This window comes from Barbus barbus, assembly GCF_936440315.1.
Source record: "Barbus barbus genome assembly, chromosome: 49".
Taxonomy (NCBI): Eukaryota; Metazoa; Chordata; class Actinopteri; order Cypriniformes; family Cyprinidae; genus Barbus; species Barbus barbus.
The window spans coordinates 19197773-19225473 of record NC_136727.1 but is presented as its reverse complement, the minus strand read 5'-3'; the positions used below and the strand labels follow the sequence as shown (position 1 = coordinate 19225473).

Sequence of the window (27701 nt, the reverse complement as noted above, 5' to 3'; positions counted from 1 at the left end):
GTTAGAATTCCGTTTCTATAGCAACACACTGCAACTCCCGCGATAACAGCGACCGCGAGACTGACTGCGGCGCCCTATTTCCTTTCCTCGCTGCAAGTGCGAGAGCTCCGGCAGAAATCAAGTCATCAACCGTCGCAAACTTTAGTCACAAACAGCGTTTAACTTTCAGTCGTGGGCAAGCAACACACCAGCGGCTCGTAAACTAGGCCCGGGTGTTGTTTCTGAAGCGCCTCGGCGTGTTTTGGGCGTTTGTTTGAGGCGTAAACAGTGTAAAACAGGAGTTGTGGGTGGGTTTGACGGTTATGGCAGCACCGCGACCCATTAAAGGGATTCTGAAGAACAAATCCAGTATAAAAGCCAGACCAGAAGAGCCAGTCCAGGACACCCCAGAACCAGGAGCCCCTTTCGTCTCTGAAGACGACCCACAGTGAGTAACTAACATCAGGCGAAGTCTCCAGACAGCACCTGTCAATCAAACTCTGACAGCGACCTGAACTAGTACACTTAACCAGTCCTCTGGGTCGAGTTTAACTGGTTACTGGGTTAGTAGCGCTCATGTCAAGCTGGATATATATTCACCGCTCAATGGTGTATTTGAAATATGGATTCACATTTATCAAAAGTGTTTTTGTTTTTAAATAGCAAACGTATAAATTATGTAACAACATTGGTGTTTTGACGTTAAAAAGTATTTTAAAAGAGTATTGTTATATACAGACATTTCAATTAAATGTGAATAGGACATTCAGACGGTTGGACATTTCTTAAAATCAATTCCTGTACATTAAAAAATAATAATAAATGTGATTTCATCACTTGTTAAGCATTAACTTCCAAGAGCATTCGTGAGACTTATTTCACCCCAAAAATAAATTTAGGAAATTAAACTTTGCTACATTCATTTTCGTTAGTTACTTTTAAGCCAGAATTCTGGTTAAAGTTCTTGTTTTTATTACTGATAAATACTAATATGTATATATATATGTGTGTGTGTAAATGTAGTAATCAGAATATTTTTCCGTTTACAAACTTAAAATTCATGATTATAACACTGCATATATATAAAACGGGAAAAAGTACATTAAATTTAGATAGAACTTGAACTATAGAATATACAAATAAAAAAAACGATTCAAAATAATAATTAAAAATAGTGTATCAATAACACTGGATTTAAAAATAGACTTATTGTTATGCGTAATTTTTTCTTTCTTTCTTTTGGCTTTGGGATGAAACGACGGCCCCAGCATTGATATCTTTAAAGGATTTATTTGGTAATTAAAGAAAATCTAAAAATACATGTTTGTTACGTTGGATAAATCAAGCCAAAACATGTCAACACAAAGGTGGATTAACAGCACTTGTCAGTCTGGCTTTCGTGTAAAATTAGAAAAGTGATTTCTGGCGCGTGTATAAATCGATCTCATTCATTTTGACATTGACTCGTCCAGAGACACTCTTAGGAGTCGTGGATGTGTCTCTCTCTGCTGATGCACTTTCTCTCCTGGAGGTCAGAGAAGTTGTCTCATGTCAAGGACGCAACCAAAATAATGCCGATCCCATTTCCTTGTTAACTGAGCCGACTGGCTTTTATCAATACTGGGCACATGTATTGATTTGTTCTTTTAGGTCGACCAAATTTTGATGTTGAGAAACGTTGATAAAGGAAGTCCTAAACCTCCTGGTTCTGGAGGGCTTGTGTTATCAGTATGGCTTGTGTCGATACTTTGCCGGCTTCCTCGCTCCTCTTCCTCTCTCGCCAGAAGACATTGTTCTTGAATCCAGCTCTCCCACTCTTAGGAAAATAGGACACACTGTAAGAATGGCACTTATTACAGAATTCCTGTCCTGTGAGACCGCTGAGCTGACTGCAGTCACTAAATTAAAAAATGTATTCAATGATGCACCGCACTACTCGATAACGGGGGTATTGTTCATTGTAGTATATCATTATACTATTTCTCTTGTCCCACAACAAAAAGATTGATGCCAAAGTGTTTATTTAAAATGTATATTAAAAATCTAATAATGGTAATAGAATAATAACAGAAATGTTGAAAAGCGGTAGTAAACTAATGTAGATGAAGAACAGGATCTGGTGTTCACAGTGTCAAAATAAAAGACCCACTTCTGACACATCGGCCAAACAGGAAAACGCGGCTGATGCTGACAATTAAAAAAATGCCACATTTTGTTCAATTTATTGACCTTGACAATATATTGGATAACCGCTAATCATCACTTTTACTCGGATCTACAGGGACTACTGTTAGTTTCCAAAATATGCCACTTTTTATCATCTGAAATGAGCTGCATTATATAAGTCGCTATGGAATCGAAGTTGCTCATTTAGATTCACACACAGTTTTTTTTTTTTTTTTTTTTTTTTTTTTTTTAATACCATTAAATGTAAATGCTTTGCTGCAGCGTGAGAGAAACTAAAATGCATGCTGGTAGGGGACTATGAAATATGTTTTTTTTTTTTTTTTTTTTCAAATTCTGTAAAAAAAGTTTATTTTTTTCAAAATTAAATTTTTCTGTAAATTTTTCTGGATTGCAGTTAGAAAAATAATCAAAAAGCATGGCAAATTTATTAACATTTTAACATAAAAATAAAAATAAAATTAAGGCCCTATAAAATGTTTACTTTTTTTTCCCCTCAAATTAAGTTTTTTTTTTACCAAATTATGTTTTCCATTAATTTTATTGATGCCAGGTAAAAGGTTTAATTAAATTTTAATAATGGAAAAGCATCCCTAATTAATTGATTTTATATATATATATATATATAAGATTATTTTTAGTGTTTTTTTTTTTTTTTTTTTTTAGAAATACAGTTTGTATTTACAATTTTTTTCTGGTAAATGAATTCTGGTAAATACTTTTTCTGGTAAATATTCCTTAAATAGTAATGTTTTAATGACACTTTTATTATTTTATTATTACTAGTAGTACTATCATTACTAGAGATGCATGATATTGAGTTTTTGCCGATATGCCGATATTTTTTATCTAATTTTGGGCGATGCAGATACCGATATATTTTATTTTGTTTGGAAACAACACCAAGTCTCTCCTGTGCAGAAATTATAAGAAAATTATGTTTTCATTTTGGTTAGTTTTTAACAAGAACTTATTTAATACAATTAAATATAAAAGGAAGGTTTTTTTGACAGTACATTGAAGCTTTGAAAATAACTATAAATAAACTATCAATTGCTGCATTCTTTCCCCCAGAAAGATGCAGTGTTAACACTAACATTTTAGGATTTAACATTTGTAAAAATTCTGAAAGTCTTTTAGAGCTCATGATTTGTTTAAAAAATAAAACATATTACAGATTAATGAATAAATCAGTTTATAAAAAATTATTTAATTTACAAGTGTCATGTTTGTGATTTTTTTTTTTCATTTAAAGTATAGCTTCTGACCATTAAATTAAAACATACTCATTATTTTATGACATCAATTACTGCTTTATTTAATCAGAAACACAGTCTAAATGTTATTTGTGTAGGCTATTTTACTTTTAATTTAATTAGAAGTAGGCCAACAGCGCCCCCTAAAGATTAAACCTCCTAACTGACTGGGCGTTAGGACCTGGGGAGGCTGTCACTGCTGCCGCTGCACGTGCTGTTACTGTGTACTCTATCATACATCGAACGCGTCATTCTGTACGTGCTTTCACAGATTAAGTTCAGCGATCTAAATCAGTGATTCTAATCATCATTTAGACAAAACTTTTCTTCAAGAATGAGCCACACTGCTGATGTGATCTAATCACTAGCACACCCTGAGAACTTGTGAGTTAATGTATTTCTCTTATCGGCAAGACATATTGGCATAATTGTTCATATCAGGCCGATATTTACATTTAAAGCCATTATCGGCCGATTCCGATAATATCGTGCATCCCTAATCATTACATTAAGTAATCTATTTCTGTCTCAAGGTCTTCAAGTTAAACTTTTATTTTGGCAGGTTGCTGTAAAGACATTTAAGTATCTGTTTGCATATGATATGACGATAGTTTTTCTCAAAAGAAACTGTAAAATGCTCATAAACTGACTCTCAGATCATGTACTCACGAGGCACACAGGCTGAAAACACAGCGAGCATCACGTGTTCGAAGTGCTTCTGGTGCGTTATGCAGTTGCTAGGGCATTTTGTTCACTGGCAAAGCCCCAAGTCTCTGATATTTTGGTCTCAGATATGGCACGGGTCCCTCCTTCAGTGCAAGTCTATGAGATTTTTCAGTTTTATCATGCAACAGGCAAAATAGTAAGTAAACAGAGCAAACAGTTTTAGTAATTTAGTACGCATGCTCTGATCAAAATTTTTACACATAATACCAACTGACTTCAGGTGACTGTTATTTAAGATAATCTCTGCTTAGTCACTGTTTACTCAAAACAATGCCAGCTGTTGTTTAGTTTTTGTGTAATTTTTAGAGACGAAGTTACTGCAGTTGGGTTAAATATTAATCAAATAAGCACAACAAAATGTAAATGTTCAGTGATTGTATTATTAGGTGTAATGTAGGGCTGAACGATTAATTGAATGTGATCATCATGCACATCTAGTCAGTAAAGCCAGTTCTGTGATTAGTAGTAAATCTCCATCATATGCTTTCAGATGGAGCAGTATTTACTACACAGAGCTGTTGTTCACTGACAAGCTACGCGAAACCGCGTTCATAATCGCAGTCTGATTTAATCGCGCGATTATGAAATTGAAGAAATCGTTCGTGATAATGTCAGCTGTTTGCGTAGCTTCTCAGTGAACTACGGCTCTATAGTAAATGCTGCTCTATCTGAAAGCATGTGAAAATGATACGTAACAGTCGGGATCACTAATAGTTACGCCCCCAACATAATAATGCTTAAACTTTATATTTGTTTATTTTTGGCTAGTGATTTTTGTGTGGTATTAAAATTGAAATTGATATCTAAAATAATGGTGTCATATAAGCTTATTTATTAGAATACAAGATCGCATAGATCAAAAACAATGATAACAGCAACTATTTTATTTTTTGTGGCAGGGCCAGTGAAAATTTGTAGAAAAAATCCTTCGCGTTGATCCCTGAACTCAGATAAACCATATATTGTCGTAGTCGTGTGTTTATTAGTCACACCGAATCAATGAAAGCAGTTAAATCTTCTGTTTATTCAGCTACCGCTGTCGGGATTTCCTGGATTTCTTCTGCGGGGCGTATTTGGGGTTTCAGCTCGAGAGCGCCCTCTGGCCTTCGGACGAAAAGATGCGCATGACTAGCACAACTTTTGCCTAATTACAATTGCGATTTCATTTCGATTTATCGTGCAGCCCTAGTGTAATGAAAGCAAAGTAGGCTTAAATGAAATATCATACATATATATGGCTATGAAGAAATGCAAAGGCTTAAATTTGCAATTAAACCGCATTAACAACAGGTGTTATTTGTCATTTATTTTTTACGAAATGTATTTTAATAATGCATTAGAAAAATTATTTAAATAAAAATAGCATTTATTACAAAACCTCATGTATTTTAACTACTGAATCAGGTTCATTGTCATTGAACATTTTGGCTTATATATTTTACAATGGATTTATGTGATTGACGGACAGAATTAATTAGGATCACATTTTTGGAAATTGTTCAAATTCAGTGATTCCGTCTTACGGATGCCAAAAAATATTGACTGTGACTGTGCGTTTTACTCTCTATGTACTTCTTTAGTGTGTCCCACCTTTATCCTGTATGAATTAGGGCTGGGCGATATGTAAAAAATATCTTATCGATAATCACCGTAAAAAATATCGCAATATCCGTTAATATCGTCTACCCAAGCCCCATCTCCACCACGCCCCGCCCCGGCCGAGACAACATTGCCGACATGCACCACACATGTTCAGTTTGGTCTTAATTATTGACACATTAATGTAACTATTTCTTAATTTGTGTTTAAACTAACAGAAAACATTAGCTTGACTGTTATGTTGGTGTTGCTAATAATTTCCATTCTGTTCTTATCAAATTTGTGTTTGAAATGAATTTCGTTTTGTGAGGAGAACTGTTGAGGAAAAATAATAGAACCCAATTTTAAGTTCATTATGGTGAAGTTGGACATTCTGGCGGTGATTGTAAGAATGATAAATGCATGTTGAGGTCATTTAATAAATGCCACATTCATTCATTTAATATTTTGAATAAAATATGCCTATTTTTCGATGTTTCTCGTTTTTTTGGCATTAGACATTGTGTAGACATTTCATGAAGGCAAGTTTAATTTCCTTAAATATAACAATTGTTGCGTTGTTTTTAAACTTGTAGTCAAGCTATAACGTAGGCTATTTGATATTTGTCATGTATGAATAAAATCATGCAGGGATTAAAAACGAATTCTGAGCAAATACTTTGAAGTTTTTCTTTTCCGGTAGCCTAGTTCAGAGGTCTCTTTTGGCCCGTTTTTAACTAAATCAAAATAACTGCTTTTTATTTAGAAGCGGGGGTCATTTAAATTTAATTTTTGTATTTAGATTTTTATAGTTTTTATTTTATGAATCAAAATACAACGCCCACAATATAATTTTCAGTGTTGGGCTGCCGAATCTCCGAACGCGTGCATGTTGAGGGGCGAGCTGAGATAGGCCTAGGCTAGTACTGTAATGCCTTTATCTGTTTGCAGCAAAACTATAAAGTTTTGTTGCAAATGAATTAAGAATTTATAGTAATTATAATATAATTATTATAAGACCTGTGTGGTGACTATGGGGTCATGTAAATTATTATTATAATTTTTGCAATTTACTAGGTTTATCATTTGTCTTTTTTTTTTTTTTTTTGATAAAATCGGTAATGGTCTTTTACCTGACTGTTGACATCGCGATACTTACAAGACATTGTCGATATACGATAATATCGCCATATCGCCCAGCCCTAGTATGAATATGAGGGCATTATTTTCCTAACAATATGTTTAGCTTCTCAAACACCTGCAGTAGCAGGAGAGCCATGTTACTTTGGCAACTATTTTGTTACTTGAGGAGGATATCCTGTACCATGTTGTAGATCTTATTTTTACCTGAACTGTTGTTTTTCCAGGACTTTTTCCTGTGTGAAACTAATCTCTTGATTATTTAGCGAGGGAACATGAACATCCATTCTGAGGAGATAAGCATTGCTCAATTGGTCCTCTGCCCTGCTATGTTCATCTTTCTGTTGGTAAATCTTGCATTAATTGCATCCAAGACCTCTATAAAAGAGACCTAAAAATAATCCTATTGTCAAAACAACAGTTCTTTGAAATGCTATGGTGAAAAATGGCCATTTTAATTCAGGCTTGAGTGGATTTCCACACTGGCTTTGTAGCGCAGCACCTCATCCAAACGCTGGTTGTGTAACTGTTCTTCTTCCATGTGGGTTGGCACATTTGACTGCTACTGCAGGAGCATTAGTGATCTAGTCTACTGCGTTCATGTCACCAAATGCACTCGCAGAGTTTTCATCAGGATGGATTTGAATGACAAAAGTCGTTGTTTTAGTTGCGGTTCTGTAGCGTGTAAGAGTTTAACCTGCTTGAGGTATTGTAAAGTGGCACAGTCTGCAGCTGCTAAGGCCAAAATCGATTGATTGTGGTCGTACTTTAGCTTTGCTGTAACACTGACTTATTGATGGTCTATACGGTCAAATACTCTCCTCCCTGTCTGTGCATTAGATGCGTATCCTTGAATAGACCATTAAGAAATGCATCACTTTTGGAAGGAACTTGGTGCCAAGAGTGTTAAGTATTAAATTGTGTTTATTAAACAGTTCCTCCAGGATTTCACTGGACTTTTTTTTTTTTTTTTTTGCAGCCTAAAATGACTGATTTTGCTGCGGCTTTTCTCAAAATTTGTGGTGATATTTGCTGCATTTCTTATTGTTTTGCAGTGAAAATATACCATGGACAACATTCATCTAACATTGTTATAATTTTTAGACTAACACTTGAGGACACCAGTGCCATTAAGTTCTAGAGAAGGTGGCACCAGCACCTGACAGTAAAGCACTCACCCTTACCGCACATGCACATCTCGGAGATATCTATTTGATGTCTGCATTTACATATGCAAGACGTATTGTTTAGAGTGTTTGCTCATCTGCAATATACATCTCTAAAACGTTTCCTGTCAGATGTCAAATAGACATTTATTAGGATGCATGTAAAACTGCTTCTGAGACGTTTATCAGATTACAAGGCAGATGTTTCCCAGATCTTTAGCAGACGTCTTACAGATTTACTTGTGCTGTCTGGGTAGGTGAGATGCAGATAAAATTAACTTTTATTACTGTCATTCATAAGGTCTAAATAGGAAGTGGAAATGGCTAATAAGCCTATAAGTCTCTGCAGCCATATAGTGGTAATTTAATATCTTTTTTATTTTTAAATAAGTTTTTGCTTTCCTACATTATGAAACTTTTAGTTTTATAAATGGAGGCAACCTATGAAGGATGAACAAATAATGTCATCACATTAAAAAAACTTTCAAATTTGGTAATACTTAAAGCTTTGAAGTGCTGGGAGAAGTTATGTGAAGCATTTAAAAACACTCGAAAACATTAGACCATTTCTGCCACAAATTGTTCCTGTAGTTATGTTAAATTCATGGTGAATGGTGGAGATTTGTGTTTATTGAACAATGTTTTTCCTGGTGTCCACATCAGTGGTGTTTGTTCTGATATCCGTAGCTTTTAACAGAATTCTGCGCCGAATTCGACTCCTTTCTTCACTGTATCTCCCAGCGCTGTGTAAAACGGTGTCGCATGAGCGAGAGCAGACTCTGTTTTCCATTATTTTCTGGATTCCATTTGAATTGTTCATTAAATTTTAATAATAAAAAGCATCTCCAATTGATTGATTTTTATATATATAAAAAAAGTATTTTTTCAGAAATACTGCACATTTACATTTTTCACCTAAATAAATTCTGGTAAATAATATTTGTGGTAAATACTTCTTTAAAAAGTGTTTTTTGATTATAATTGTATTATTATTAGATTAGAACACATGGATATGTTGTCATTCTCACACTATAATACTGAACTGTGATTTCAGTGATTATGAGATGGACACTTGCTTCTTGCACTCTGTTGCACTTCACTTTTGCTTTAAAAAAGGATTTCATAGAAATTTGGATTTCATTTGGTTTAAAATATTTTTAAGTAAAATTGTTCATTTTTTTGTGGGAAGTTAGTCGTTTAGATTAATCGATTAATTGAAAAATTAGTCGTTAGATTAATCGATTAATTGAAAAATTAGTCGTTAGATTAATCTAAATAAAAAGTCGTTAGTGGCAGCCCTAGACATTATACAGTAAATGAGGTGTCCTTTTATTAGATTTTTATAAGATTTAGTCCTACATTCACATTTTTATTTGTAAATAAAAAAAATTCACTAGGTTTTATAAAATTATTGTGCACCCATGATTTTTCTAGAGAAGGCTACCTTTGCTGCTGAATTATCCACTAACCTAGTTTATAATAGTATTTTTGTCATAGATAATGATTATATATTTTTTAATTTGTAATTTTTCATTAAAATTAAGTTATCTATATGTAGTAGATTGTGTTTAACACCCAAAAGAGTGACGATCAGGTCAACACACAGAAGAATAGAAATGATCCATCGATTTAAAAATAAAAACTGCGCTGGTATCGGATTGGATCGGTATCGGCGGATACTCAGAATTTTCGGGATGGGATCGGATCGGTTCTGAAAAATGGGATCGTTGCATCCCTAGCGTAGACGGTAAGGCGCATGCCTTTTGATGCGATCGACCCGAGTTCGAGCCTCCTTTTGCCAAACTTTTTTTTCTCCCTTTTCAAATCTCATAAAGGCATTTATTTTCAATAAAAATGAAGGAAATAATCAAAACGTTGAAAATAAAGTATTGGTTAGGGTAGGTGTAGGGAGTGCTTTATTGTCCCAATAAGGTGGCATGCATTTAATAATTTGAATTAAAACTGTAATTTATACTCAATACGCTATTATCGCGTACTGTTTTATAATGTACTGTACCGAGGTGCAGATAATTGCCACTATTTGCAATAAGTAGTATAAATAGCAGAAATTCTTGCTATTTTAACATAGTGTAAATAGCATCCATCGCTATTTGCACTTAGTATCTATCACTAAAAAAAATATGCTATTGGCACTTAGTGTAAATAGCCGCTGCCTTTTAGTTTAGTAATTTTGCTAATTTATTTTATTTCAGCGAGTTTGTTGTTGTTGTTTATTTTGTTTAAGTTCATGTTGTTTACCTAATATTTATATTTTATTTAAATTATAAAAAAAAAACTTAAAGTTTTGGTTAAATGTAACAACTGTGACTATTTTATTATACAACCAAAATGTGAAAGATTGTATTGATTTATTCTTCAATTCAAAATGAATTTGAAAGTGATTCCATTTACTTCTAATTCCTGATCATACAGGCACCGTTTACACTAGTGCGTTTTGGTTTTAAAACGGCATTTTAGAATGAAAACTATCCCCATTTACACTGGTGTTTCCGCTGCGTTTCAGAAACGATCTCCATTTACACTGCACAACCGAAAACGCATGTCATGTGACCATTCATGCAGGTACAACCATAGTTTTATATAGGTAGATTCTCTATTATTTAGAGTTTTCAAACTAAAACGGGGTCTGCAGCGTTTTCAAAAGTCTCCGTTTTCAACCTCGAGTAGTGTAAACGTTAAGCGCAACCGTAGCAAAAGATATGCGTTATAAAATGAAAACGCACTAGTGTAAACGGGGCCACAGACAACAGATTATCAGTACTTCATATTCTATAGAAAAAATCTATTTTTTTTTAATCTTATCTAAATTAAATGATCCTGCCTCTAAAACAACTTTTCTCAAATAAAACCATCCCACTCTGACCCGTCATGCTGGTATTGGCTACATAATTATGCATCAAATGCATTGTCCATCGGTTTGAAAGGCAGTCGGTTGAGATTAATTGTAATTTGTGATCTGCATTACAAAACTGCACTAGGTAGGTGTAACACTGTAACATTACTATAGCGTTTAATGCATTGGGAAACATTTACTTAAGACATGAAAGAGGGCCTTGTCTGCCAATCTTATCATTTATGTCACTAAAGGCTCAGTATATTTGGCAATGTATGCCACTTGGTGCTATTTTTTGTCCGCTGTTTCCGAGGTACTTCTTAAAGTTTCAAAGTGGGGCAGAGTCCTTCGTTTAAAGTAGCAGATCTCAGTGGGAATATTTGCCTCAGGGCTAATAACTAATCTATAATTGTATGTTAAGTTTGTGTTTCTGTCTGTTCTTATAGGAAGAAGTCACAGAAATGGGATGAAATGAACATTTTGGCCACATATCACCCAGCAGACAAGGACTATGGGCTGATGAAGATAGACGAGCCCAGCACGCCATACAACAGGTAAGCAGCACACAAAGTTTGACATTCATTCTGTTTAGACTATATCTGTATAAATATATCAATTCTAATGTGGTTGTACTACTTTGTGGATTCAGGAGTGAAGCTGCCACCACTGTATTAAACGTAATAAGAAAATAAAAATGTGCTTAAATGAACAAAACAATAATTTAGGAAAATAAAATAAACTATAAATTACTTAAGTAGGGATGCACTGATATGGATGATAAGCTGTAGATTACACTGCATTCATTTAAGCTACAGTTTGAAGACCAGTAATTGTTGAAGATCTGATCTCTTGCTGAGGCTCTGTGGATTGTGAAAATGTGTAGTTCAAAGCTTTGCTCTGCTCTCTGGATATGTTACTGCCCTGTCTGCAAAATACAAGGCCAGCACTGAGGGTGCAACTCAATATGACAGGGCAAATTTACGGAAAGGGCCATTCTGTCTTTCTCCCTTTGGGCTATCGGCCAAAAATCTCCTGTCCCTCTTAGGATGGTTGGTGATGACGAGGATGAGGGGGCGCTCAGCGATTCGGACGGGAACACAGTTCTACCAGGAGATGACCTCGCTAAGAAGTAGGTGATGCATGATTGCGGTCTCTGATATGGATGGAAGGGTGGTGGAGGGATTCTCAAAATAATTTAGGTTCCAAAATTTGTGTGACACCCCTCCTATACTCCATCCATATCACAGAATCTCACAGCAAATTACTTTCTTAATAATAACAAAACACTTGCTTTTACTATTTTGTATATTTTATTGTTTTTGACCAGAACCATAATGAATCTTTTGGACACTCCCTCATTGGCACCCTGTCTTCTTCAAGTGTTTCGGGCAGCAGTGGGTCAGAATAGTTCAAAGCACGCATCTTTAGGATTGGTATTCAGTCTTTATGCAAATGAAAATGTGATCTTTATGTAAAAAATTTTTTAATTAAAAACCGTACAGGGATTGGAAAAGGACCCAAGTTTGCATTCTAAGTGCACTAGTACTTTTGGAAAAAGGTGGTAAGATGGTAGTAGTGGTGAATATTTATAATTTGTATGAAACCGCATATAATATAATATAAGATCAGAAGTCTGTGTTTGAGCCAAGGGTAAAACCAGAAAAATCTATGCATTAAAAGGCGATTTAAGAATGTAAAAAAGAAATAATAATAACAATAAATACATGCATAAAGGCATGAAAAACAACTTCTAAAATAATTTTAATTTGAAAAAAAAAACATAATGTTGAGTCATTTAATCAAAACCGAATTCTGGGGCTTAAAATTGCCTTTAATTGAAGAAACACATCACTTTTTTTATTATTATTGTAAAACCCCTTTCGCACCAAGAATGGTAACTATAAAGATAACTATATTAGCGTCCACACCAGCGAACAATATTGTCTATAAGCACACACTCGCTGTAATTTCTCAAGCTCGTTATAGCAGGATGGATTCTGATTGGCTGTCAATGTTTGTGTCGTTCATCAGCTGGAGAAAAATCATTCTGAAAGTGATTGCAATGATATCGTTTCTATCGTTATATTTGTGGTGTGGACTCTACTATTCTTTAATATTGAGAACGATTTTTAGAACTATATCTTTATCATTATCTTCATAGTTGGCGTGCTTGGTGTGAACGGGGCTTAATACTGATAATTGGACAACTGTTTTTTTACTTTCAAAGAGCTGAAATGCATCCCATTTAATTTTTTTTTGTTTGTGTGTTAAAATACTGCAATACTGGTGCAGTATTTTTTTCTATTTACATTACACTGGATGAAACGAAGTCTAACGTGCACAGAGCCCTCTTTTCTGAAAAAAGGAAATGTTGCTTGCACACTGGATAAAGCTTTGACAGAGCATTTGATGGGTAAAAATGCACAGTATCCATTGAAAGCTGTAAAAGAGTCAATTTGAAAATCAAGAAGAAATACAGCAAAATCGATTTCTAAAAGCAATATTTGGTAATAGGGATGTCACGGTACCAAAATTTCAGTATTCGGTACCAATACCAGTGAAAATCCACGGTTCTCGGTACCAATTTCGGTACCAAAGCAAAACACAAAAACATGCTAATTGAACAATGCACTATTTTTATTAATAAATTTTAACAAAAACAAAATGTACAAAAAATCAATGGCATTCTTTCTACTTATTTAAAATTGTATTTAAAGTTATCAAATTATTACTTTTAAGTAATAAAAGTATGAAAATTGAAAAAAAAAAAAAATTACAAACCTAAAAAAACAACAATATGCCATGACTGAATAACACTCTTCTTATTTATAAACTTAAACATTTTTATAAATTAAATAAAATATGCCATGACTGAACAACACTTTATAACCTAAAATATTATTATAAATTAAAACAAAACCATGGCTTTACAAGGATTGTATACATCTGAGTAGCCTAATTAAATAACTAAATAAATTACAAGCATTGAAAAGAACAAAATAAAAAATGTAAACAATGTCACTTACTCCAAGCTTAAAGTTTCACCCAAAACTACACTGGCCTACAGTTTTCTATAAGTTACTTTTTTGCCATTTCCAGATTTTCAGAAAGAAACACTAACATATCAACATGTTCCTGAGTCAGTCTTGAGCGTCTTGGGCTTACAATATACCCTGCAGTACTGAACACTCGTTCAGATGAACAGCTTGATGCAGCAATGCACAGATACTTCCTGGCAAACTCTGATAGTTGAGGTAGTGTACCCATATTTGTTTTCCACCAGGAAAGTGGATCGTCCTCAGCACTGACCTCAGGCATCTGACCGTACACCAAGAACTCACCATCTAACTCGTCACTTGCAGAAAGCTGTTCTTGACTTGAGGATGTTGGTTCCCCTTTTTCTTTCTTTTCCCCTTGTATGGTAGAAAGCAGTTGCTTCAGGTCAGATTTGGATTTTTTTGATGGCCTGACTTGACTTGAGTCTCCAGACACCTGAGCACCTGATGTGCTTCCATCATTTCCCATTTTCCTTACCTCATCCAGGAGACTTTGCTTTACATCATCCTTAAGAGAAACAAAGCTGTTCTTAAATCTTGGATCAAGGTAAGTTGCAGTGTTCAAAAGAAGCTGCAGCTGCAGGTCATCATAGCGATGCTGAAGATACTCGGTTATCTTTTCCTTCATCTCTTGGGCTAATGCAGAGTCAGTTTGTTCACGACTGAGACATTCATATATCTTCCAGAGTAATGGCAAGACTGAGGACAGGGTGGTATGTTTTTCCCCACTAAGTGCGTCTGTAAAAGGACTGAGTGGCTCAAGAACTGCTTTAACAGTTTCTAAAACTGTAATGTCCGAGTCTTTTGGCATCAGATGCCATTTTTTCCTGTCTTCAGCCAGCACAGCACAGACAACCTGCTGCTGCTCCAAGAAACGTTCCACCATATCGTATGAAGAATTCCAGCGAGTGGGTTCATCATGAATGAGTTTGTGGTCTGGAGAGGACAGATCTGTCTGTTTTTTGGCCAGGTGGCGTGAAAGTTTTGGTGATCTTGTGAAGGCAGAGATAGTTTTTCGAAGCCTTGACAGCGCTGCGGACACCCGGTTTATCTCTAATGCCTTATTTACAGCAAGGTGGAGGTTGTGTCCAAAACAAGGAATCCAGGTGTAGTCTTCAAAGGCCTTTTTGTTATTTGTGGCATTATCGGTTGTGATGCCTGACATTCTTACAATGTCCAACTTCCAGTCTTCAAGTTTCTCTTCAAAGGCCTCCTTTAAACTTTCAGCAGTGTGATCTGTGTTGAGACCACAGCAGCCAAGACACCAGGATTGTAGTTCCCACGATTTACTAATGTACTGCAGAGTTACAGACATGAAAGTGTCTGCAGTTCTACTTGTCCAAAGATCTGTTGTGCAGCTGTAAAATGGTTTCTCTCCGAGATGCTGGATTATGAGGTCTCTGGTGTCATTGTAGATGCGAGGAATCTCAGTGTACATAAAAAAGTTTCGGCTTGGAAGCTGGTATTTTGGGTTGAAGTGATGAAGCATTTGCTGGAATCCACATTTTTCAACAGTATAAACAGGCACTTGATCTATACATATGAATTCAGCAACTGCTCGGTTCAGTCTTCTTGCTTCAAGTGAGTTTTTTTCGTATTTCTGCTGACGCTGAAAAGCATCTGTAACTGTTGTCTGCTTCAGTGTTTGCTGTGGTGTTTCATTGTCTTCCTCTGCCTGTAGCTGTAAAAGGAAAATATAATATACTTCAGCAATGGGCTGAGTCTGACCAAATGCAACATTACATCAACACTAGCTAAAATATAACTTTTCAGTAAATAAACCTCAGGTTTTATAATAAATTTAGATAAGATTACATTAAGTGTATATGATATCACTGTTAAATATATGGGAACTGTAATATTAAAAACACTTTACAATAAGATTCCATTTGTTAGATAACATGACCTAACAATAAACAATAGTTATATATAGCAATTATTCTTCTTAGGGTTAATTTCAAAATTTACTGATACATTTTTAAAATCAAAAGTTTTATCTGTTGACATTATTTCATGCACTATGAACGACCAAGTGTTTGTATTAAATAACATTCCACAAATTAATTAATGTTTTAAAAATATATTGTTCACTAACTGTAAGTTGATGTTAGATGATACATGAAGTCATGTAAATTAATGGTATAAAGATAAAACAATAAAACGTGTTTAATTTGACAAACTGCGTTTGTTTAATTTTAAAGGACTTTTTAAACCAGCTAGAACTGCTTTTCTGACGGACTGATATTTAGGACATGTTAACCATACATTTGTACATTCTCTACACAGGTCATTTAAAAGCCTCTGGTGTGTAAAAATAGTAAATACTGTCATGTCCTCCTGTCATGTCCTACTCTAATAAAAGCTATAGGAGCATTAAATAGTTAAAGAAACTTTCTAATATTCGCGTAGCCGCTATAACGGCTACCGCGCTTAGGCAAACGATTAACTACGCAGATGGCGATGCTTATTTCAATCCGACATTCAAATTAAAATATAGTATAATATTTATAACAGAAGCTATAAATATAAAATTAAATTGAAACTTACCTGCTTGAACTCCTTCATTAGATCCGGATGTCGGTCTTTGAGGTGTTTTATTAAGTTGGATGTGTTTCCTCCTTTTGAGAGAAAACTTCGATGACATCGTTTGCAAATTGGTTTTTGTTGATCTATTATGTTCCCCTGGTCATCAGCCTCAAATCCAAAATATTTCCATACGCGGCTCTTTCCTCCTTTCCTGTCAACAAGTGGATTCAAAGCCACCGCATCAGCAGCACCACCGGTCGCCATGTCTCATTGCTTTAATGAAGATGATGCAACTGCGCACCTTCCGGATAAGCGCGTCAAGAACCGGGTTGACCGGGTACACGGTACCACCGGTACTTAAGAAAACGTGGTACCGTAACATTTAAATTTTTTTAGTACCGACTTGGTACCGAAGTACCGGGTCTTTTGACAACACTATTTGGTAACATGAGAGATAACAACGGTCACAAACCTTTGCACTCTTCCTGCCACGTTCTTGTGACTTCAGTCAAGTCTGTCTTGACATCAGTGGATTCACAGTGATGGAGTGCTTTTAAGTAACCTATGTAAGGAAAGCTCATTACTCTGAGAACAGAGTATTTCTATTATTTTTGGTTTCCTGCCGCCTTGTTAGTTTAATGTAGTTAACAATGAACAACCAGAAGTCCGAACAGATGTCACGTCACAGCCTAGAGGCGACGGTCACAGCAACTCAGGCAGAGCTGCTAACTGCTTTCACAGAAGTGTCTTCTGTCTGACTGCTTCTGTTTGGAGTTCGACTCAAACACGCTGCTTTTCTGGCATTTCAGTAGCCATGTTTCCATCCACCTATTTTTATGCGCATTTTGGAAACACCAAAATTTATTTAGTGCCAGTTTACCAGGAAGTGACTATTTTGTTCTCCTTGACTCGTTGGATGGAAACGGGGCTTTATTCGCAAATGTTTTATGCGATATTCCAGTTTTATGCACAAGTTTAATTTGAATCTTTGGATGAAACACAGCTGATGTTTCCAAAAAAGCCGCCATGTGCTTCTGATATACAGAGAAACATGTCGGCACAGAGTCTTGCATGTGGAACCGCAAAGATTTACATAAAGGGTGGAATAATGTTTATGTGTAAGATAATGTTTAAGATAATGTTTCTTTTATGTAAGAATTCTCAACAGAATGTTTATAGATTTTCTTGCCCTGAGAGAAAGGCACTTAAAGACTTAGAATGAATAGAAGAGGTCCATTTTAATGTAGGATTTGGATGTTTAAATCTAGATCCATGTCTTTAAAAGCTCTGAGATGGATGTGAGTGAGTGGTTTGTCTGCTGCAGGCCTGGAAGTCAATCTGAAGCTGGCCATGAAGAGCATCCCAAACCTCCTAGCATCTGCTCTGCTTTCGTCCCGCTCGCCTTCACTTTCTGTATCTCTGCTGTCTCTTTTGTCGTCATCGTCCTCCTACTGTGTCGTTCTTTCACCACTCTATCTTGTGTTTCCCTCAGGCACACAAGTATTTTATGCTCTCCTACCCAGCATTCACTGGGGCCAGTGTGTGTGTGTCCGGTTACTCCTGAGATATCTGGTCACATTAACAGTGAAAATACTACAAAGACCACCAGGTTTAATGAAAAACTTATTTAGCTGCACGGAGTTGTTTTATTAAGCAATGAGAAGGTCATCTGAGTCAAATTGGTTGATTTCTACTTATAAGAAGTCAATATGGATACAGTATGATGTGCATCAAATGATTTTGGTCAGAGTTAAACGGATGTTTTGGGCAATTACATGTTTATTGGTTGTTCACTTCATGACAAAGACAGAAAGGTTTTTAGCATTGGTGCAACAGCAGTGCACATTAGGTGTGTAATTGATGCTTTTATCATTACTGTGCTGCCACAGGAAATGATGGGAAATTAAGCATTTTTTAACCACAGGCATGTGGCTTCATAAAGCAAAAGAAAATGCAAACAAATTATGATATATTATGTAATATAATAATATACATTTTAATCTTTTTTTTTTTTTGGTGTCACATTGATGCACTAAAATAACTAAAACCAACATTAAAATAAAAATGAATAAACTATAAAGACACATTAAAAAAAGTGACAAACCCAACAAAAATTAAATGAATTAAATATTACATTAAAAAATGAATAAAATAAAGCAGAAAATATAAAAATAAAAGCACGTGCTGTCAAAGGATTAATAGTGATTAATCGTATCCAAAATAAAAGTTGTGTCCATAATATATATTTGTACTGTTTATTTATTATGTATAAATACACATGCATGTATATATTTCAGAAATGTTTTTTATATATTAAATACATTTATATATCATATAAATGTGAATATAAATATAGACATGTAAATACACGTACATATTTTCAAAATATATTCTGTATGTTTGTATTTATGCATACATAATAAATATACACAGTACACACACATATTATGTAAACAAACTTTTGTTTTGGATGCGATTAATCACAATTAGTCGTTTGACAGCACTTATAAAAACTAAAAATTATAATATCTTGATGCTAAATACAAATATATCTGAATCAAAACTAAAAACCCCAAACTCTTTTTGACATCTGTCTGTTTCAGGCTGGCGGCAGCGGCGGAAGGCGCAGGATCTCGCTTCATGGAGGAGCCGGAGGAGGAGAGCAGCGAGGAAGAGGAGGAGGAGTTGAGTCCGGAGGAGCGAGGTGAGACACGTGTCTCTGTCTCTCCTGACCTCAGATTCACCTCTGGTTCCTCTCACACTGATTGCACATTTGCACAGCTCACCGCACCTTCAGCCAGCGGCTCAAACATACTGCTCCGCAACCCTTTCTTTTGTCTCTTTTCCTCAGTTTTCTCAGTCATATGCAGTGTTGCACAGTAAAACACTTAGGCTACGTATAGCGTTGCCTAGTAAAAGTCCAAAATATACAGTGCCCTCAAAGTATTGGAACAGTAAGGCCAATTCCTTTATTTTTGCTGTAGACTGAAAACATTTGGGTTTGACATCAAAAGATGAATATGAGATGAGAGATTAACATTTCAGCTTTTATTTACAGGTATTTTCATCTGGATCTGATACACAACTTAGAAGATAACACCTTTTGTTTGAACCCAGCCGTTTTTCATGTTACCAAAAGTATTGGAACAGATAGAATTAACACAGATTAAAGTGAAAAAGACTTAATATTTAGTTGCAAATCCTTTGCTTTCAATAACTGGGGTGGTGATGGCGCAGTGGATAAAAAACACATGCCTTTGGTGTGAGAGACCCGGGTTCGAATCCACTGTGAGACACCAATGTGTCCCTGAGCAAGACACTTAACCCCTAGTTGCTCCAGAGGCGTGCGACCTCTGACATGTATAGCAATTGTAAGTCGCTTTGGATAAAAGCGTCAGCTAAATGACTAAATGTAAATGTAAACTGCATCAAGCCTGTGGCCCATTGACATCACCAAACTTTAGCATTCTTCTTTTGTGATGCTTTTCCAGGCTTTCACCGCAGCCTCTTTCAGTTTTGGAGGGTTACTCCCTTCAGTCTCTTCTTTAGCAGGTAAAATGCATACTCTGCAGGGTTTAAGTGTGGAGATTGACTTGGCCAGTCTAAAACCTTCCACTTCTTGCCCCTGATGAACTCCTTTGTTGTTTTGGCACTGTTTTGGGTCATTATCTTGCTGTATGATGAAGGATCTCCCAATCAGGTTGGTTGCATCTTTCTGTAAATTGTCAGACAAAATATTTCTGTAGACTTCTGAGTTAATTTTGCTGCTGCCATCATGTTACATCATTAATGAAGATTAATGAGCCTGTCCCAGAAGAAGCGATTACTTGTGTAATGTGTACTATAATGCGTTTCAGATGAGCTTGTATGTTTGGGATCATGAGCACATCCTTTCTTTCTACAAACTTTAGCCTTTCCATCACTTTGGTCCATAAAATCAGTCCATAAAACCTTGTCCCAGAATTTTTGAGGCTCGTCTCCTATTCTTCTGGCTAATGAGTGGTTTGCATCTTCTGGTGTAGCCTCTGTACTTTTGTTCATGAAGTCTTCTGCGAACAGTAGATTGTGATACCTTCACTCCTGCCCTCTGGAGGTTGTTGCTGATGTCACTAACAGTTGTTTTAGGGTCTTTCTTTACAGCTGTCACAATGTTTCTGTCATCGACTGCAGATGTTTTCCACCTTCACAATTGCTGGTTTTTCACCCATAGACACCTGTCTGGTTTTCATGTTGGTTACACGTCTAAATAACTATAAATGCAGTCTGCACGGATCTGAAACGGAGCACAGACATTCAGTGCTATTTATTGTTTGAATAATCAGTTAATAAGACACACCAGGGCAACAAAACACACCTGTCAGTCACATGTTCCAATACTTGTGGTAACATGAAAAACGGCTGGGTTCAAACAAAAGGTGCTATCTTCTAAGTTGTGTATCAGACCCAGATGACAATACCTGTAAATAAAAGCTGAAATGTTAATCTCTCGTCTCATATTCATCTCTTGATGTCAAACCCAAATGTTTACAGTCTACAGCAAAAATAAAGGAATTGGCCTTACTGGTCCAATACTTACATTTAAATCAAGCCATACTTTGTGTTCTGTTTTGCCGGATGGTCACGAATTTAATATTATTTGTTTCTTTTCCCAAATCCTCACTGTCTCACCCTCTAGATTCGCAGGTTTATTTTATTGTTTAAATCACTGTTTTCGCATCTCTTACTGTGGTAAACGTGGGGGGAAATGAAAGATTTCGTGGCCATTAATTAAGAATTCGATACTATGACTTAAGTTGCTCCCGCATTTAAATTCATGGCTTTTCTAGGGAACAAATTAATGAAGCCTGGACAGTGGCCACAAATTAATGTCGTAGGAGCAAATGAACAAGTTGTATGAATGAATAGCCTCTATAGTACCGGTCCTGCTCGTGTGTGTGCGTAGCCCTGTCAAAGTGAAGTGCCCGATATGCAACAATTATCTAGGGAAATTATAATTGAACATGACTTATTACTACATTTCAATAAAAAAGAACTCTGTATTGTATCTGTTTTAATGTACTTTTAAAGTTTGGATCACATTAAAAGCGTAGTTCGTACATTAGTAAATAATTGCACGTGTTTTGCGCACGAGCCCCAAAATGAAACTGCTTAATCGACCGTCGATAGCTCTTATGGATTACATCGCTTATCGACAATTAATCGATCATCGATTAATCGTTGACATCCCTAGTCCAAACGGGTAATAACAAATGCATGAATTACTTTTTCAAAATTCTTTGTTGATAAGAACGATTTCAATTTAGCCAGACGGCGGAGATGGAAGAAACACGACTTAACTACACCATTTATCTGTTTGTCAAACTTTAGGCCCGAATCAAACCAAAAACCTAAGTTTTTTGCACAAGGAGTAACCCACCGATGCAAATAACCAAGATTGTAATTACTAGCATTAAAAGCATCACTGGGTCCAAACAGAATTACTTCGGTTTTGCCTTCATTTAACATCAGAAAACGTTCTGTAAGCCATATTTTTAGTTCCTGGATACATGCATACAGATCTCCTGGTGCATTTACTCCATTTGGTTTAAACGAAAGATACAACTGTATATCATCAGCATATACGTGAAAAGAGATGCCATATTTCTTGAAAATCAACCCCAAAGGTAAAAAATATATATATATATATATATATATATATATATATATATATATATATATATATATATATATATATATATATATATATATATATATATATATATATATATATATATATAAAACAAAAAGAGTCGGTGCCAAAATAGAGCCCTGAGGAATGCCACAAGACAGAGGGGCAGTAGAAGAAGTGTTTTGTCTAATACATACAGAAATCTTTCGGTTTGTTAAAAAGGACCGAAACCATTCCAACGTAAAGTCTCACAGGCCAATACAATTTTCTAGACGATTATTATCTGGGAGTGACGTGCTGCCAAGATGACGACGGCCGGCTCCGCCCACTTTGAGCTTCAAAAATGCTCTTCAGAAACCTACGGGTGACGTCACGTACGCTACGTCTTTTTAATTTTTTTTAACAGTCTATGGTTTCATGGCTATATCTGCGCAGCCTGGTGGCTGATTTTCAGTGACTGCACATTCCACCAGAAAGAGCAGAGTGTGAAGGTTTAATTAGCAGAACAATAGCACAACTGTACATAACACATTGCAATGCACACAACTAAGGGTGTAACGGTACACAAATATGACGGTTCGGTACGTACCTCGGTTTTAACGTCACGGTTCGGTATGACTTCGGTACAGCAGAGGGAAAAACTCAACTTTTTTTTTTTTGTTTTTTTTATAAATAGTGGTTTACTGAAGTTGCTCTTTCTTTAAATACATTCAGTTATAGTTTAAATTTAAATTAAAAATTTAAGTTTAAATTTAAATTTTCTTTAGTGATTAAAAAACTACCTCAGCTTATGCTTAAAACTATAGGGAGCCTTTTAACATTAAGTTCAAATTAGCCCTAACAACTTAAGCCAAACTTGAATTTAATCACTATTTATTTTTAAATAGATGATCAACACTCAACTTTTTGTTCAAATATATTCAATTCCACACTGGCTGTCATGGCATGTTTCCAACTGTTGTCACCTTCTCACGAAGGTCTTGTAGCCCATTCCAGCCTTGTGTAGGTCTGCAATCTTGTCCCTGATATCCTTGAACGGCTCTTTGGTCTTGGCCATGGTGGACAGTTTGGAATCTGATTAATTGAGTGCTTCTGTGAACAGGTGTCCTTTATACAGGTGACAAACTGAGATTAGGAGCACTCCCTTTAAGAGAGTGCTCTAATCTCAGCTCCTTACCTGTATAAAAGACACCTGGGAGCCAGAAATCTTACTGATTGATAGGGGATCAAATACTTATTTGACTCATTAAAATGCAAATCAATTTATACCTTTTTTGAAATGCGTTTTTCTGGATTTTTATTTGTTCTGTTTCTCACTGTTCAAATAAACCTACCATTAAAATTATAGACTGATCATTTCTTTGTCAGTGGGCAAACGTACAAAATCAGCAGGGGATCAAATAATTATTTTCCCCCACTGTATGTATATGTGATAAATTAACCTCCGGCTGTGTGTTGAAGGAGAAGAGTGTATCAGTGGATTCTCTTGTTTAGAGCTCTATGTGCTTTGTCTTTCCTCAGCCAGAAAGGTGCAGTTTCAGATGATGAGGAAGATGCATTATAATGAAGGTATGAACATTAAACTAGCTCGACAACTCATCGCCAGTGAGCTGGAAGAGGAGGAAGACGAGGACGAAGAGATGAAGGATGACACAGAGACCGAGGACATCACCGTCGACCCCCCACAAGATGGTAAACGAACACAGTAGTTTAATCAGCCGTATGTGATTAACTCTGTTCTGTACATGTAGTTTAATGGTTTATCAAAACCTGATGCATCGATTTTTTTTTTTCACTTTGTTGGAAGAAGAGTCTTCAAGCACGGTCTGTTGACCACTAGAGGTCCCTTGAGATGCTGGAAGAGTTTCCCGATGCTCTCTTAAGATCAGTTTAGAATAAAATACTTCAAAATAGAGCAGAAACTTAGATAAGTCGAGCATTGCTATTGCTCTGTTTTGGGGTTAGTGATTTGAATAAACTGTTTAACCCTGGAGAGATCTTGACATATGAAATAATAGTCCAAAAAATGGTTTATTTTCAGTCAAACTGTTTATTGAACCTTCAGACAAAATGTTCAATTTTAAAAAATTATGTATCATATTTGATGAATAGTAGGCTTTTATGGCCAATTTATTGACCACAAAGGATCAAATTTATTTTTCATTGCATTTATGATCTTGGAATAATTTCAATTAATTGAATAATAATAATTTATTTTATTTTCATAAAGGAAGTTTCTAGTTCTGATTTTAGGTGGTTTCAGTGCCAACAAAAGATTACACAATTCTAAATTCCAAATCATCTAAATATGTTTATTAAATGTGTAATAAATGACACACACCACTTCAAAAGTGTGGAGAAAAAAAGTGTTGAAGGATCATGTGACACTGAAGACTGGTGTAATGTTGCTGAAAATCATCTTTGATCACAGCAATCAAATATATATTAACATAGAAAACAGATGTTATTTTAAAATGTTATAATATTTCACAATATTACAGTTTTTACAATGTCCTTTTTTATCAAATAAATGCAGCCTTTGTGAGTATAAGGGACTTAAAATATTATTAAAATATTTACTAGACTTTTACTATATTATTAAAAAATGCATATTAAAATATGACCAACCCCAAAGTGTTGAAAGCTAGTGTGTGGTAGTGTTTTTTTTTTTTACAAAATATTTTTAAATATTGTTTTCTGTAAATAGTCTAGGAAATATTGTTATTCTGGTGATATGTTTTGCCCTGCTTTTCCTTTAGAAAATTTAAATAAATAAAAATAAAATTTAAAAATAATTTACAAAGATTCTAAATGAAGAAATTAATTGTAAATAAAGAAATAAAAAGAATAAAAAAACAATCTAAATGTTTTTGATATAATGCGATGTTTTAAATAAATAACATAATAAAATTTAAAAGAATATAAAAAAATCTAACTGTTTTTGATATAATGAAATATATGTTAAATAAATAAAAAATAATAAAATTTAAAATAATTAATAATAAAAAAAAAAAATCTAACTGTTTTTGATATAATGAAATAAATGGTAACTTCTCCATCCATTACAGCAGATTCATTGGATTCCTAAGGATGTCAAGATCTGTCCATCAGCTCCTGCCTTGTCCCATGAGCATCTGGAAGGCGCAACATCGTCACCGGTTCAGCTCCAGGATTCCCCTCCACCCCATGTTTCCACCGACACTGCAATGCCACACATATCATCCAGCTCTCTCATTTGCCAAACGTCCACTGTCATCTCGCTAGAAACGAGACTGTTATCAAAGCGCTCCAGGCCTGGACTCCACCCTCTTCCTGTGGCGAGAGTGTGGGGGGCCAGCGACTCTCCGTTATTGGGTTTATTAACAGCATGCTCTGGGAAAGGGAGACGGATGTGGTTTTGGGCTTTGACACACACCGCTCACATGAGCTCTACTGTATGCATGGCTTCTGAAAACCATGTTTAATTACATTGGCACTAATAGAATCAGCCCTGTGTATGATTAACAGGTGAGTATTACAGAACTAGATATAAAACTACTGATCAGTAGACTGAACCCTTTGGTTGTCTCTGTTGCTTTTCCGAAACTGCACAAGCTTTAATAGATGCTGAACAGTGCTGACGGTTATTGACTTGACATCCTTATTGAGCTTTGTTTGTTCTGATTGCCTTTTCTTGTTTTTTTTCTAAACGCATTATAACGGGGTTATTTGTTTCTATGATTACTGAAGAATATAATTATCCTGTAGTAACAAATAAAAGAAAAAAATAAGTTTGATATATTGACCCAGCAATTTGTCCTCTGAAATCACAGTCGTTATTCTGGTGCATTTATCAGTTTATAGTCATGAATACTCACACAATATATGTAGGTTGCTTTTAAAAACAATGCTAAATGGGTGAATACCGCAAAACCTTACAAGAACTTGTCTAGGTCATATTTTGGCTTCAAAATCAAAAGGGAGAATATATATATATCAATACTTTAATCCAAAATTATCATTACTTGAATGCAAAATGACTCATTACTATAATGCAAACAGAAAATTTGACTAATTACCATAATACAAAACAATATTTTGGCCCATTACTGTAATGTATAAAATAATATAATTAATAAATAAAAACTCTTAAATAAAGAATGTGTATATATATATATTCAGGCTTGTTACAGTAATGCGAAAAAACAACAACTCAAATATATTGACTAATGTACTGTAAAGAATATTATGACTTGTTATGAGATGAAAATAATTATTCTGACTAATTACCAAAAACACCCCTCTTTACTGTAATATGAACGAATAAAACATCCAGATGCATTGCATGAGTAAATAACTCAAATTATATCAAATCTATTACTCAATTTGTGTATCATTTTAATGAAATAACCAAATAAACACTTTTTTTTTTTTTGTTCTTTTGATTTGCTGAAAAAACTAAATAAGTTGTTGACAGGTTTTATGAAATTCACCCAAATATATGGACACGGTGTTTCTGCCTGAATGCACTGTAGAGCCTTTTCTGGCGCCTGTGTTTATTCTCCACATAAGACCGTACAGTCATGGGTGTGAGGTCTGTTTCTGAGATGTTCCCGTCGTTGTGAATGTGTTTTCACTCGGCTGAGCGATGCCAGGAAATCTGGCCAGTTCTTGCAATCTTTCAAAAACAGTGCTGGACACATTGAACACAAAAGCACTTAATTTCTTAATTGGTGACCTATTTTTAATGAGAAAGAGGAAAGGTCTGGAATCGTCCAGCAGTGTCCCATCAGTCATCGACGTGGATTGCGCTCATATTTGACTCACTGGCTTCTTATGATCAAGTCAAATATAGCTTAATCCTACATTCATACGTTCTCAAGCACAAGTGCGTTGATTTTATGCTCATGTTCAACTTTATTTCTTTTTTTTTCACGCGTTTTGAGTAATTTGACCATTTCTGTGTCCATTGTATTCCTCCTCAAGGGCTTCGTTCCCTGAAGAGATGTGCATGTTGTTCAAATGAAAATGTGCATATTTTTGAGTCATTAAAGTGTTGGTATGAGCTTGTTCTTTTGAATTTGTTTTTAAGTAGAGAGCCACACGCTCTTACAAAAAATATCGTAATTTAATTAAATTATATAAACTTTTTGATTTATTTATTGAAAATGGTATGTAAATGTTTTTAAAAAGTTGCTTTGTATGCTAATTTACCTGTTTTGTTGTTGTTGTAGGGTCTTTACACTGGCAGAGCCTCCAAAACACCAATTATTTTACAGTAATAAGTGTAACAGTATATTAGAAACATTGTTTTTTAAAGATTTTAATGCATTTTAGTGTTATCAGTGCAGGTCAGAAATCATCCACTAGATGGAAGTATTTCACACAAATAATACAAATACAATGAATTCATGCAACGAACACAAACTTGATCCATGAAGTAAATTAACAGGAAATAAGGAACTTTTTGAGCTTAAAAAAAACAAACAAAGCCAGTGCATTTACTGAACGAATTAAATACTGAGCCAATCTAATGCAATCTTTGATACTGCATCGAAACTGCACTGTTAGGTGTAGACTGAGTCAAAC

The 27701-nt window shown here is 35.1% G+C and overlaps 1 protein-coding gene across 3 annotated transcripts; it reads left to right on the top strand.

Annotated features, from left to right (window-relative positions):
- The first annotated feature begins 41 nt into the window (after positions 1 to 41).
- Positions 42 to 27424, top strand: LOC306867290 (protein phosphatase inhibitor 2-like). 3 transcript variants are annotated; one of them, XR_013784000.1, is made up of 7 exons: positions 63 to 427; positions 11330 to 11437; positions 11929 to 12012; positions 19069 to 19169; positions 23655 to 23825; positions 25202 to 25640; positions 27347 to 27424. XR_013784000.1 is itself a non-coding variant. In XM_079412888.1 (6 exons), exons 1-6 carry the CDS (start codon positions 303 to 305, stop codon positions 25219 to 25221), a joined length of 609 nt encoding a protein of 202 aa, XP_079269014.1. In that variant the 5' UTR covers positions 42 to 302; the 3' UTR covers positions 25222 to 27184. The 3 variants fall into 3 exon arrangements, 2 of the variants coding, with proteins under 2 accessions (XP_079269014.1, XP_079269015.1); XM_079412888.1 differs by lacking the exon at positions 27347 to 27424 and having other exon boundaries at positions 42 to 427; positions 25202 to 27184; XM_079412889.1 differs by lacking the exon at positions 27347 to 27424 and having other exon boundaries at positions 25205 to 27184.
- Positions 27425 to 27701: the final 277 nt, after the last annotated feature.